The sequence below is a fragment of the Cimex lectularius genome, unplaced genomic scaffold (assembly GCF_000648675.2).
Source record: "Cimex lectularius strain Harlan isolate CLEC.00 unplaced genomic scaffold, Clec_2.1 scaffold256, whole genome shotgun sequence".
Lineage (NCBI taxonomy): Eukaryota > Metazoa > Arthropoda > Insecta > Hemiptera > Cimicidae > Cimex > Cimex lectularius.
The window spans coordinates 593,154-608,894 of NW_019392862.1; the positions used below are offsets into that span (position 1 = coordinate 593,154).

Sequence of the window (15,741 nt, forward strand, 5' to 3'; positions counted from 1 at the left end):
TTTATGGTAATCCAACAATTTAGGAATGAACAGTAATCAATAGTACTGAAAATAGGATAAAGCAAAAAAAACTAAACGGTAAATTTGATCCTACAGACGAATGTACACACCTTAAATTTTATATACTTAGGTGCAGACTGAATCAAGCCAAGTCTTCGTTTGCGAGAGCATTTACAACACCCAATTACCAATTAAATGCAACTATTAAGGAAGTTCAGTGAATACAGTGTCGATTTCTTCCGGGGAAAAAGCGAAAAGTTTTATAATTCAACATCAGGGAATCAAAAACTATTTCAGCACAGAAGTGCAATTCTTTGCGATTATCATGTCAAAATTGTAGTACATCTTACTTCATTGGCAATGATTTAAAATTATTGGGTTGTTTCACATGAAATGTCCGATTTTATAGTTTAAGAAATTCAGAGAAGATATAGCGGTTTTGTGTTGTTTCCTTCCAAATGTTTACATATTATAATTAAGCAGTTATTAATCCTCCACCTTTGTTTATAATCCAAATTACTTCTTTCAATGAATCAATCTCTTTACGTAAGGTTTTGATTGAAATGAAAAAGTTTTTTTATGATGATGAGCTCCTCAATCCAGTACACATTTTTAGTATACGACCAAATATGAACATACGCGAATTTCGTGTAATATTCCTTTACGGTTTAAACTCGGTCATTCGAGAAATGAGGCTGCAAGAAACATCAGTAAGGTGTTTGAGGAAGGGAGTGTAAATGAACGGACCATTCGCCGTTTTAAGTTTTTGGAAGGGAATACCGAATTGCAAAGGAGCCCTGCGGAAGGCTTCCAACTTTAATTGACAACGATGTCCTTAAACGTCAGGTCGAAAGTCAGAGACTCCCAGTACAACTAAATACAAGTGCGGCTACCATGTCAAGTAACATAGGAAAAGTCAAAAAGCTTGATCTATGGGTCCCTCATGAGCTCACTGAGCGACAGCAGTTCAAACGCCTTGCTTTCGTCACTCGCCAGGCAAAAAGCCGAGCATTTTTTTGAAAGAATAATCACTTGCTATGAAAAATGGATTTTATATGACAATCAGCGTAGGTCAGGAAACGTTGACAAAAGGCCAGGACACATGCCAAAACCAAATTTACACCTTAAAAAATTGATGGTGAAAATTGGTGGTCCAAGGCTGGAATTAATCTCTACTCTTTTTGTCTAGAGGTGAGACCATTACCTCTCTACATCGTACTGCAAGGAAACTGACGAAATGGATAAAAAATTACTCAAAAAACCTGCATTGGTAAATCGAAAATGTGCTTTACACCACAACGCCAGGCTTCATGTTTCAAAACATACTGTAAACAAATTGAAAGAGCATGGCAACGAAGTTCTTCAGCATCCAACTTATTCTCCAGGCTTGTCTCTCTTTTCACCTATTTAGGAATTTAGACAACGTAAAATTTTTTTAAATGATGTTCAAATTCAAAAAAACTTTTTCAGATTTTGTTTAATTTCAAAGCTCATAAATATTCAGTTCCGGCATTAAAAAGCTGCTCACGCGTTGGGAAAAATGGGTATAAAATGAACACAAATATTTCAAATAAAATGATTCTGTTTTTATACAATAATTTTTCTTTAAAAAAATCTTTACCTTGGAAACGGACATTTTATGTGAAACAACCCAATAGAATGAAATTTTAACAAATGTTGACCACTACTTACTACTCAAAGTTAAGACTCTTTTATTGCTGATGCAATGTTCTAACCTGGTTTGTATTTTATGTCAACGTCATTGTTTTTTCTATGACATTAGAAGACTCATTAATATCTTAATACAAGTATATCTTCCATCAGCAAAATTACAGTTTTAACTCCAATTAAATAGCTTGAAGTTTTTTTTTATCTGTGCGTTTCCTCGTGTTTTTATCCTTAAAATAAAATCAATTTTAAAGGGGATTTGAAAAACCACACTCAGTTTGCAAATTGACGAAAATATTTCATTAACTAACAACTGAAAATGGCGAAATGGTTAAACCAATATGACAATATGTATGTTAAATTCCGAACAAAAAGATTTTGTATTTCAACTACAAAACATTTTGTGAAATGTATCAACTGTTGGTCAACCGCAAATAGTCGAAAGGCTATTTTCCTAAAAACTAAGGGGAAGATTTCAACACGTTTTTAACTGTAAAAAAGCTAAAGTTGTCGGTGTTGGTTGGTCTGAAGCCACTGATCACCTTTTGGGGCAGTCTGGTCGCGCTGGTTTGTAACAACAAAACCAACAAGAATTTACTGATCAAAAAGCGATCGTTGTTGATCTGTATAAAGTTAAGTTTAATTGACAAGGAAGCGTATCATTTCAAAACTAAAGTTAATCTACATCTTGCATCAATGATAAAACTTTTCACTACAACTTTTTTATTTATGTCTATGTGCTAACCGTAAATTGTATTATCCTAATAACCGATTTAAGTATTCATTGACAGCGGTTTGACCATCTTTGGATCTACTACTATCAACTTGGAGTTTGTGCGATTTTCTTTTGCCTTAATAGTCATCCTCATGGTGGATAAACAATTAGGCCTAATAAGGTCTGACCTATGGCATAAATAAGTGTGTTGGGGATAAAGATGCTATGGATAATTCTTTGCTCGGGAGGATTGTGTCTCAAGAATTGATGTCAAAATGCCTATAAAAATGAAATCCTTTAAATGGCTAGGATAAATTAGATATGTTAAATCAGCGAAACGATTTTTATCCGACGACCTGGCTTCCAACCAAACTTTATTTCTGAAGTAGAAAGCCTAAAACTAGCTCGATTATCCATATGTGATGTATACCACAGCATCAAAGAACACAATTGTCTCTGTCCTTGATGACTGGAACTCTTGCAGAGGCTATCTTTTAACGGCTTAGTGAACTACTCGGTTTGGTATTTGATATTTGACTTGTGGAATGGTAGGCGGCCAAGTCGGAACAGGTTTGGCCTCCAGTGCCGGTCCTCCTTATATGTACGTCTACAGGGACCAGTTCTGATGGGTCGGTCTGTCTTTCCTCAATTTATAAAACTAAAATATTTAAATTAAAATTGAAAAACCATCAGGAAATCGGGACAACACGCATTTTCATATAGGGAAATTAAATAGGGAGATGTTCTAAATTTAACAAATGATGTTTCGACAAATGCGTGGTAAGCAAATCATTCTGAATTAATGCCAGGGGATTTTCAATTTTTTTTACAACCAGATAGATTTAAGCCGACGGTTGTCACCTCGCATTCGTAAATCGAGTTACGTCCTTGGCAGAGACCGCAAAAGTCTAAAGAAAAATCAAAGTCAACTTTGACCTCTCAAAGTAATCCTAAGATTCAAGGGAGAATCCTCAATCTTTTAGAAAGTTCAAGGGGGCCAAAAAGCCTACTCGAGTGAATTACATTCCAATAAAAATAATCTTGTATTGACAAACGCTACCGGCTTCAAGATTATAATTTCGGAAAGTGCCAATGACTACAACTATTTATCTGAAATTACGTTATCAAAGACAACCAAACAAAACTGGATCAATCCTGCCAACTGAAAAGTACCTTCTGTTCAGAAAAACACAATATTAAATTTTTAAGTCAAATGAAAACAATTGACAATTTAAGCTAACAGATAAAAATATTTGTACACGGTCGATTGTAAAGGCAATCATTCCTATCAGCAAAAACAATATTCCAATGATGTCATTGTACTTATGCAGTTGCTTAGTCAAGATCAATTTGAATCCATATATCGGTTATGTGTTTTGTTCCGGTATCGTTGTACATTTTGTAATCATACAGATCATGTGGCTTATTTTTAAGCAGCCTAGTTTCAAATGCAATAACGGCTTATTTCCAGTCGATTTTAATTTAATTTAGTCCATAAGATAATCATCTTCAACGCTGTAGTAAAATGTTCTGTCATACGTAAATATTAGTTATTTTATACAAGCAGCAATTGTTAACAGGAATTCAGTATTTATGGTCATATGCTAAGAATGACATACCATTAGTATTTCAGATAAAAATCTATCCTTATTTATCCACCACAGCCGACGTAAAAGCTCTCAGTATGAAAGGAATGACTTTTTTTATTCTAGTCCTAAATTTTAGTATATCTGTACGTTTCTTCTGCCATTTTTCAAACTGAGGGATAGGAAATAGGCAATTTACCTAGTGTTGTTTTAGAAAATATTTAATTTTCAAAATAATTTTAACTTTAAAATATTTAAATGACAGACTTAATGAAATGCTATTTAAATTACACCGACTCAGTATGTGCTCAAATATTTTATACTACACGTGCTCTGCCTATTATTTACAAACGCCAGAAAGTCAATATACAGGGCGTCAGGCTGCACGCGTCTAACTTTTCCAGTAAGTTCACACCTCCTGAGTGACAAAAAAGTTCGTATGAGCCGTGGTCTGATTCTCAACCCTTTCGCAGATATTTAATTATTTTTGCAAACATTTACAGTATTCGTCCTAAATATACTCGTTTCTCTTGAACTATTACTTTTTGGGGTAATCCAACAACAGCATTGGAAAGAGCATTAAAAAGTGCAATGCTGGCCAGTGATATTGTCTGTATGACCTGAACCCCCCCCCCAAATATAACAATAGGAACAATTTTCTAAGTGCAAAGTTATGCATAATAAATTATATATTCAAAAGGGCTTATTCAATATTAACCATATTTCCATAAATTATTATTAAACTAATTAAAAATTGACAGCTACACTGATTATAGAGTCAAGAATTGCAGAATATTTTCCACACCAAAATTATTCATGTCCCGCTCACTTTCCAATGCAGTGAAATACAAAGGCCAGCAATTACTATACTGGCAAGAACTAAGGATTTTGATTTTACATGAATATTGTTACATAAGTTAGGTAATCCGCTGAGCAATTTTGACCTTTTTTCTTCCAAAAATCACTTTCCTGATGGGCGACAAACACGTAATTCTCTATGGCGTCAAGGGAAAGTGCAAGGAAGAAGAGCTGTATCTCTTTCTCACTCTCACGGTCAACAAACTCCCGTCTATGTTCCCAGTACGGGGCGATTACCTGCGAGCCCCAAACCGTTCTACGTTTATCATAGCCGTCCGGCTTTTTTGCCAAGGACCTTGAACCTGTCTCCGTCCAACTCCAATGGTCACGTACGTGGTCCACGCCTGGACCAAGATGGAAAAATCAAAAATCCATAACGGCAGGGTTTGTAATTGCACGAGTTTTTATGCATATTATGCGCGGGCATGGAATCATGTAACTCGGTCACGCCAGTCTGGTGCGGATCATGCAAGACCTCTCACACTTCCCTAGAAACCGGCCCCCTTTCGATCGGTTTTTCTCTTCTTTTGATCTGGATTGTTTCCTTATCCTGGCTTTCATGCCTGCTCTTCGCGTGTCGCTTTCTCGATTTATTTTTACAGCCAGAGGATTCGTCTGAATTCAAGGACGAACTGCAACACGCACTTGGCAATACCCACGTCAAATTCCTGGACAATGCTATCAATTAATTTGACGGAAGTGAAAACACCTGAAGTCGCCTAAAGGCGAGAAATTCCTTTTTAGACGAACGTCATTGATCTAAAATTTACATTCCGTTGGAACGCCCAAGAAACCCGCAGACTGTAAATACCAATATGCTAAAATTAAAAGACGTAAACTTGTAACCTTACAGACACGGTTTGGAATGGTTGAATTAAGCAACTACTTGCGCCGATCAGCGAAATGATTTTGTTTTCCAGGCACATCTCTGTGAACTGGAACTACCATCAAATTCAAATGTTGCTTGTACGTTTTCCATCATTTTAATCCGTCTATCCTTGCGGTTTTGGTCTGTCAAACGCGTCTCGGCATTTCGCCATCTTCATTGGTATTTGCGTTTCCACACAGTCTGTGGTGTTTGTGTGGACTTATAAAAAACACAAGACATACAAAATAACACATAGGCCAACCACAGAATGAGCCTGACAGGTCAAAACAGAGAGAATAGGCAGACTAAATTGTCTGGCAGAATTGAAACGGGATTATTCAACTGCAAAACTATCATGACAAAACGATGGATTCAAAGCGAATCCATTCCAAAGTTTATGAACTTTTATGAACAGTACAATCACTAGCTATACAACCTTGCAATGAGCAATCCGAAAATTTACTTCATATAAATTGTTAACCATCGAAAGATTAAACTTCTCAAGAATACAAATCTGAAATTTAAATTTATTAAGTTACCGTGAACACTATATTCATTGAAAATTTCCTAAAGCCGAAATGTGCATGAGTGCTACGTAAGCGTGACAGCTCAAAATAAAATACTATTTCACGTAATATAAATGACAAGATGACGTGCTTATTATTTTGATTGAAAATATTAAAGATTTGACATCAACATAAAACTAAATATCTAGAATGTATTATCCTGCGATTATAAACAGCTTAATTCAAATGTTTCCCTTATTTGATAAAAGCACTTCGTTCGATAAAGGAAGAAAAGATTTTATAAACTACATTACAAATGCAAATTGAATAAAATTCGTTCTTAAAAATATACATTTTTAACGTTCTCGGTCACTACTGATATCTCCAATTTATACAATGTATACAGCAGCATTTTTTCCAATCATGTTATTTTTTCCTACTCTTTAATTCCTATAGAACGAACACCCTTTTCAAGTCTTAACATTTTTTATTCAAAAACTGTTTTTGAAGAATCCACAATGGGCATGATTTATGTTCTTTAAGACCTTAAATTGCAACACTTGGCTTTTCGCCTGACTGTTTGGCACAAGGCGAAGAAGTATGGAAATCTTAACCGGAGTGCCCTTCTATCCATCAAAACAGTTACTACTTGCATATTTCTACAAGACAATAAATGTCGAAAAATGTACATGTTCTTTTATACGTCAAATTACAAAAATTATTTAATGATGAATGAAATTTTTAAACCTACTAAATGAAATATAAGAATCTGGTTTGAATGTCAAAAAACTCAATTTTTTCATGCACTAGATCTTTCCTATTTGTGCAAACGTCAAAAATGAAAACCTGGCTGATCCAATTTCTAGCCTAGACTATTTATATTTCCCAGAGATTTTTAATCACAGTTGAAAAAATAAAGGCTTGCACTGACTTTGTCCCGAAAATACCAACCCAGATCGAAAAAAAAGAGTATTTCCTTTCCTTTAAACCTCAACTTGAAGATTTTGGCTCTTCGCCTGACTTTATTTTGGCACAATGCAGTGAAGTATTAAATCCCTTAACGCTAGAGTACAAACAGAAATGATAAAAATTCGTTCTGATTATTAAAGATTATTAACTTAAGTGCTCACGAATTATGTACTAGATATAACTTCACGCAGTATAATAAAAAATTATGTTTTCATTTGTTTTAAATAGTCTCCACGATTTAATTTCTTATCTTTCTAAATTTTCAAGGAATTCAAATCACAATAAACTTTGTAAGCATGGAAATGTCAATAAATATCGAACAAATATTAATAAGGTATTTTTCTTTTAGCTTAAATTTGAATTTGGCTTTTGACCTGAGAAAATCACGTTGTTTTATGAGAATAATTGAATTTGTAAATTGTAGTAAACATTCAATATACTTTTTAAATTAATTATACAACAGACGTTTTTCTCTCAACAGCCTCCACGGTTAATTTATAAATTGAACCATTAGAAAGCGATTTACAACTCTTTATTATTCTACGATTGATTTCAAATTTTCCGTGATATAAAATCTTAAATCATTTCAAAATAATCAATTACCAAATGAACCAATGAACAGGTTATGCGCACATTCCAATATTATTTGTTTTTGTATTCGTCATTCACTCTTAACTCTCAACATTTAATCAATCAAAACAAATTATCAGATAATCCTAATAAACTCATACAATCGGAGATAAATTTTATTTACATGTAAACGTCGGTGATGACAAATCAGGTGGTTTTAGTCATTACATATTATGTCAATTTCATCGTTGGTCTGGCCATACATTAACAAATTGAGACTGTATTTATTACAGAATAAGCCAGTATATAACTGGAGTGGTCGATAGACATTATCGTCCAATTTATATCTTTGGAGCACGCGATACTGGTTGAAAAAAGTTGTAAAAAAATCATTATATTCAGCTTTGTAGACCAAGGCCCTCAATGTTTGGATTTGGATTTCTATCAACTGAAATCTGCATGTTTGTACATATATGTACATATACCCACATGTACCGACTTGAAGTGATCACTTCTCGCAGTCCTTCGGCAATTCCAGCTTTTCAAATTTACAATAAATTGCCGGCAAGGCTCGAGAATCACCCACCTCTGGTGTTGGCAGTACGGGGTCAGACCTCGGTCTTATCTGTCCATTCATTTAAGTTGGGCACCAGGTGCTGTCAACAGCACAGGTCATTTCAGCACCCAACGCATGAATTTCCTAAATCCAAACCCATTTACACTTAATACATTCTTTCCTATTTGCATACCATTCACTCAATTAGTTAGGGTGGTGTAATACAGATATTCCCCCATCACCCTTTACACGTATTAACTACTAACTAACCCAATAACTAACCTAATTCAGGGTCGATGGGTACAATATTCAGCCAAAGCCCTCTCACTCTAATAAATATATTCATTCTCAACATAAGCTAGGGACGTGTTTCCAACCAAAATCGGAATAGGGGACCCAGATATTCGCAACCGTGCTCAAACATGATTATCATATCGGGTGGCAATCCTGCACGCTCTCTATATAGAGACAAGAAGTTGCACCTAAGCCCTCATTGAATAAACGACAAAATTTTTCTTGTTATTCTTTTAAAGTAAATAAAAAATAAAATAAAAATAAAAAGTAGAAAATTCCAAATCAATGGCAAAAGCTATGAGTACCGTGAAACGTATATATAACAGAAAAACAAATACCCGTTTGAAGATTATGAATAAACAACAATATGGAAGACAAGCTATAAATCATTATCTAGAACAGCAGATAGAGAATCAAAAAAGCAATATTACAAATGTATAGGTAAAAAGAGTAGCAAAAAATTGAGTTTTTAGGTTACAAATGTATAAACCACCCGGTTAAAAAAAAAATAATAATAAAAAATAAACAAAAAATAAGTTGGAAGATTATGAACAAACAACAACTTGGAATGTAAGCCGTAAGACGATTATCGTCACCGCTAGAAGGGCCTTGCTGTATCTGTCATTAGGCACGTTGTATCCTCATCATCCATGAGAGCCGAACCAGTAAAGAAGTTTTCCGAACATTTTACATAATCTGTTTGGCCTTTATTAAACCAATAAAACAATGTATAAAAGTGATAATTAAATTCAGCTTTACATTAGCTATAAAAAAAATTTAAAAGTATATGATTTCCTTTATGATAGGATGTTCACTGGCCGTTCTCGAAACTCGGGTATGATTTTCCAAATATTTTCCATATTATTTAAATTCCCATCTTGTTCTATAAGATGCCCCGTTTAATTACAAATTGGTATAGTAATAATTACGAACCTTATCGTTTATGTCTTCAGAGCGATATGAAGTTTTCCGGTCGGTTCTCACACATCCTTTCATTCTGGGTTAATGACTAGTGGGAGACACTGATTTAAGATAAACTGGCCTTGGTTTGTTCCTTGTTAAAACCCCATGTCATTTTCAAAAATTTTATTTTAATTTTGATCTATTTTATTTCTAAAATAGTAGCATATACGTTCGTGACCAATAAACTCTAAGACAAGGTTTGGCTACGTATTACTTAACTTATTGTCTCATTAATTATGTCCAACCTTGAAGTCCGTTTCATCAATTGCACTTTTAGAAAGTTTAAAGACGTAAACAGACAACGACAGGTCTAAAAGAAAATAAATTATACTGAACTACTCGACAGGTAATCCTAAGTACAAGACGCTACTTATTATCTTCCCATATTTTATTATTATCAGTAAAGATCTTTCCTGCATTGTTAAACAATTCCTTTCATTAGAATAATAGTTGAGACTAAATAAACTGCGCTGACAGAAAGGTTTCAGCGATCCTCGTATATGACACATGGCGTAATTGATTTTGGGGTCGGACCTACGACGTTGCCCTTTAAGTTCTTTGGATAACCTGAATGTATAATAATCGGCGATGTTATATGACCCCCCGTCCGCTTCATTAAATGTACAATTAAATGTTAGATCCTACAGTTGGGCAGGAAATACACAATAATCACGTGGTTGATAGTGATTTGCGTTTTGGCCTAATTAAATGTGATTTAAGCAATAAAACAACTGTCAAGTTAAACTTGTCAAGCAGAATCTACATACGAATAAGCTAAATTTCAAGCAAGATGTTTTTTTTCAATTTCCTCTAAGTGTCTAAAGTGAGCGAATCGCTTGACTTTTTTAAACTATCAATGCAAACGCTTAAAAATTGATTTTCTACAGGAATACAGTTCATCAGCGACTATGGAGGAAAAGTAAATGGCACCCATCCGCATTAACGGCTTTATAAAGGCGGACTTCAAGAAGACAAATATCGTTGGGGAAAAACCTGACATTCCGTTAGTCACGAGGCAAAAATTTTGTTGATCCATGCGCATATTTATCGTATTTGTCAGCAGTTCGATCATCCTGTAGTGCTTCCGAGGTCCGCGGTGTGTCGACCCTAAATTGGATCTTTCCCAAAATTTTAATCCATCTTCCCTATATTCTTCTATCAGACGTTTTTCCTGACCACTGAAGTTGACGACCCTTTTAACAGATCAAAATGATCGTAAACGACCAAAACACTACCTACGGAAATTATCTAAAAGATGGCAGGGGTATAAAAACCGAACATCCTGAAATCCTGACTGTTTGATGTGTATAAAAGTAATCGAACGAAGATTTTTACCAAAGAAGGACGTCGTTTACTACTCGTGGCATTTAGCTTTTAGTACTTTTCAGATTTTTGGCTTACATTTTTCTAAAAAACGTGGTTACCTGAAAGGAATTACAGCCGTTTTTATGTTTATTATTATAGATCTATTAAAATAAAATAAATTATAAAATAATAATAATAATAAAATAAAATAACGTCACGGCGTAATTGCGTGATTTGTTCTTGATGTCTGGGGGATGATTTTAGTTTGCCTATTCTTACAGTTTGGGTTGTGAAGGTTGTGTCAACTTCAATGGTGAGGTTGTGTAATTTTTTTGTTAAATTGGGACCAAAATACAACCAAGGACGATCCAAACGATGAAGTCATAGTGGATTATTTACATATTTTCAAGGGTAGAAATATAGGAGTTGATGCTGGGCGTTCGTCTTTGAGTTAGTGAACTCATGCTGAACCGGCATTGGGTTCGTCTTCCCTCATTACGCAAAAGCCCCTAGCGAAAACCGACGGACCTATCGACTATAAGTCCTACTCGGACAAAGTGACAAACAGTTCCTCACTGAAGATGGCGCAATGCCGATACGCGTTTGAATAGTTCAACAACCCCGCGAGTGAAGGCGGATCAAGTGAGTGAGTGAAATTAAGAGAAGAAAAAAACCCTTGTGTACAACTAATTCTCCATGACCTTCGTCAAACTCCATTCATTAAAAAAAGAACTGGATTGTTACAAATACGGGAAAACGACTGTAGGGATTGTTGCTTTTTGACGAAACAGAAGGGTCGAGTAGAGGTATTTGCATTTATTCTCCATGGTTACGCACCCTCCTGACTTTTAAAGGGTGGATTCCTCCGTTTCTAAAATTACCACCGTGTGCTAGGAACGAGCGTAATTGCCATTGTTTTCTCTATTTACAGATATAATTCCGAACGGTGACCGTGCCAGATGGACGTTAATGACGAAAGGAAGAAAGGAATTCCAGAACGGTTCGATGGCGAACCCATCTCGCGTTTGTCCCGGATTGTTTTTCAATTACACGTGTCGGGCTTAAGAATTTCTGGAGCGGCCACAAGCACGCAGAGGAATGCTTTCGCGAAGTGGGGACCACTTGACCTTTTTGACTAAGAACATCTGCTGGGGAAAAACAAAACACTTTTGTATTTTTAGGTTGGCCTCTTAAATTCAAACAGGGCTACTATTTCCCATATAGAAATTAGAAGGGCAGGTTTTGCCAATTAGCTCTTTACCAATAGTTGTTGGCAAATTTTAATACGAGAGACCAGTTTAAAAAAAAAAAAATGATTAAATAAACCAAATACCTATCCAATACTATAGGTTCCTTCTAACTGAACTAGAAAAGGTTCCTGCTTCGGGTGAAAGTAATACAGCAAGAATAGTAAAATAGTCAAGTTTGTTAACGATACAGTTATGTAACTTGTCAGCAGTTAGATCGTAGGGAACAAGCGATCATCGTAGTCTGCCTATTCCAGCTAAGAAAAAAAAACCAAAAATATCGATAATCTCTAAAAACGCAAGTCTAATAAAATAGACAAGGCCATTAAAAGTTTCAAAACACTATATTTTTGACTTTTCCAGTCAAAACTTTAATGCAAAAGTTCAGGTCAACACGATTACGCAATATAAGAAACCGGACTTTTAAAGGAATAGAAATCTTGTCTCTAATTATAGATAAATACATTTAAAAACGAGAAATGAAATTACGTTGGCGATAACATTTTGATTGGGACCTTTTTTATTTTAAAGAATATGAAGGAGCGTTATGTGAAGAAAATAACTGATAAAATTATCACTTATGAAGAACGCGTTTTCGTCTCTACCATATAACAATTAATAAACATTAATATCAATGCCTAATTAGATTTTGTGTATGTATATGTCTAAGTAATAAATGCACTGAAAACAAACTTTTTTTATGTTTATTTTTTTTAATTTATTTAATCTTTTGTCATATGTCTCCAGACACGGCAGGTGATCGTATGTAGAAAAAATGAATTGAGCATTACAGAATAGCATACATGCTGTTTTTAAGAACCTCGTTTGAAGGAGTTGACTATTAATTTCCAAATAAAAAATCCCTCGTATGTTTATTAAATTTGGATGAAATTCATGATCTAAACGCGTTAATATAATACGTACGCTATTTTTACGTATACGTGGTTTGATAGTGTCATTTTAATAATTAATACTTTTTTTGGTTTTCAAATTCGGTTGTGCGCTCAAAACGATGGTAGATCGGTCTTCCAATTTTACGGAAGATTTTGTTTTAATCCCTTAGTTCTATATCAAAAACCAAACCCTTCGCTGTTTTATAAAGGGTGACGAATCATCATAATTGACACGAGGGTTTCACAAAATAAAACAAATCATCCCAAATTTTACAGGGTTTGATTAAAAATTATATAAATCCATTGTACCCAATAGTCAATCAATTTGACTTTATTCATCCTGATATTATCAGAAAAAAATTTATGAGTTTTGACACGTTATGACTGTTGGGCCTCCTGAATAATTGGTGGGTTTTGGTCCTACTCCTGAAATTTTGCCTCCAAAATATATGTCTATTTTTATTAAATACAATTTGATGTTATTTCATAAACGATGTTTTATTTGAGTTTTTGTCGTATTATCTAGTAACTCTAAACTGTTGCCTTTAAATTTTGAATTCTCTCAGTACAACGTGTCGTACAATGTTCCTTCTTCTTGCTGTTATTTAATGTTTTATAATTTAGTCAATAAGCCAGAATTGAGTAAGCCAGTTATGCCTACAAAGTCAATACCCAAGTATGTGTACCTACGATTACTGAGAACCAATTGAATGTCAAGATTTTATATCTGTTAGTGTTGGTGAGTTTTTGTCATATTATCATAGTTGTAACTATAAAACAAACTAAGTGGAATGCAACTTTGGTTAGTTTTGGAGTCATTATGTTTTAACTACAAAAGAAAACAACTATGCTGACTAGTACAGCATGTCGTACAATCTAGTATTGTTGCTGCTTTAGCCGTTGTTGATTTAGTATCCTAAAATTGGGTGTCTACAAAACACACTAATACCTCTGTATTTATGTCTACGATTTTTGCGAACTAAATAAATGCAAGGATCATACAATTGCTAGTGCAGGAGAGGAACGTTGATCTACAGTAAATACAGGTCCTAATCCTACACAATTGCGTCCGGTGAGCTCCTGTCCTTCGTAAAATACTAGCATTGCTGCAACTATTCGGGGTTTTACTTTTGAGTTGGTCACTTGACAAACCAAAATTGGGTAGATTTTGGTCGAGTTGTACTTACAAAACAATACTCATGTATGCACACCTAATATTAATGAGTGCCAAATGGGTTTGAGGATTTTCCATTTATTAGTGTAGATGAGGAATGTTTTTCTCGTCCTAATCCTACATTGTGCCTACAAAAGAACTATCTTTTGGTACGTATTGGATTTTTTGATTCACTCGCTTGTGCCAACTTTCAACTATCACGACAGGGTGTCGTAGAACGTTCCTCGTCATAATTTAGCTTTACTGCAACTATTTGGAGTTTTACTTTTGAGTTGGTCATTTGGTAGACCAAAATTGGGTAGGTTTTGATCCAGGTGTGCTTACACAACAATACTCACGTTTGTATATCAAGGATAGTAGCAATTAAATGTGATGATTTTACACTTGTTAATGTTTGAGAGTTTTTGTGGTATTACCATAGTTTGTAGCACAACAAATATGCATGAGGGGATCTTTGGCAAGTTTTGGCCCTAATCCTACAGTAGTGCCTACAAATATTCATTAGATTGACCCAGCTGTGCCAAACTTCTCTTCCTAAGTTTTAATACAGGGTGTCGCAACTTGCACAATGTGTCTCGTCTAGCTTTGTTGTCGCTAAGGTAACTAGTTTTGTATGTATGTAACTGTTAAAGCAACGAGAAGTTCCAATAGATATGGAAAGGTAATATAAACCGTCGAGGAAAACGATTCGGTGGAACCTGTCAAATCTGAAGGAACCTGTTTAAAGCTGAAAGAAAAGCGTAGGTTTATCTTTGAAAGACTTCTATTATTGTCTAAACAATCGTTTATATTAACAAGAATTATGTGTGTTTGTGTTGGAAAATGCAAGTGGACGTCTTAACGGAGTGGAACTCAAATAATATCCAAGATTATCGGGATTCTCTCGACCCCGGCCGTCTTCGAACGGAAAAACTTGTTTTCAAGTGCAGAATTAAAACGAAGGTAGAGGAAAGAAAACAAAAAGAGAAAGAAGGGAAAAACACAAGAGGTAAAACGTATAAATCGCTCACCCAAAGTTCGGTTCCCCAGCTCATTGTTCCGCTAAATCCAAAAATACGAGTCGGCTCACTTCACAGGTCACATCAACAAGCACAATTTAGCCAATTTTTGGGCAAAGAGAGGATTAAAAATGCTCAGCAATCGCACAACGACCACCACACTACACCATGGTTGCAACGAGACTGGCTGAAAGCCGAACCAACGGCCGGAGACGCAGACGGTGGCGCTGTTCAAAGTCCTCCCGCTCTTTTTCAAATCGCACACCCTCTATCAACAAAAATCTACAAACAAATATTAAATTAACAACTATATACAAATAATTAACAATCTTTTATTTCGCATTTATGTTTGTACACATTTCATTAACTTTTAATATAATGCGCTAATAATCCTATGGTTAATGATTTATAGAAGTTAAATAATTTCATTAAATTCACTAATTTCGTGGTCCGCTTGACCAATTAAATCATTACAATTAATTAAGGTTTTTAGTTGAGATGGAAAAAAAAGGAGGGAAAGCTCGTAAGGTGTGGTTGAGACAGGAAGTTGATGTCCGAGTGGATCGAGGTC

The 15,741-nt window shown here is 34.9% G+C and overlaps 1 protein-coding gene across 1 annotated transcript in view; it reads right to left on the reverse strand.

Annotated features, from left to right (window-relative positions):
* Positions 1-15,369, reverse strand: part of LOC106662798 (formin-binding protein 1-like) — a 146,550-nt gene extending 131,181 nt beyond the window's left edge. The window contains exon 1 of the mRNA XM_024228821.1: positions 15,183-15,369. Within this exon, the coding sequence (XP_024084589.1) occupies positions 15,183-15,206 (24 nt within the window). The 5' untranslated portion in view covers positions 15,207-15,369. The remainder of the gene's footprint in view (positions 1-15,182) is intronic.
* Between the last annotated feature and the right edge of the window lie 372 nt (positions 15,370-15,741).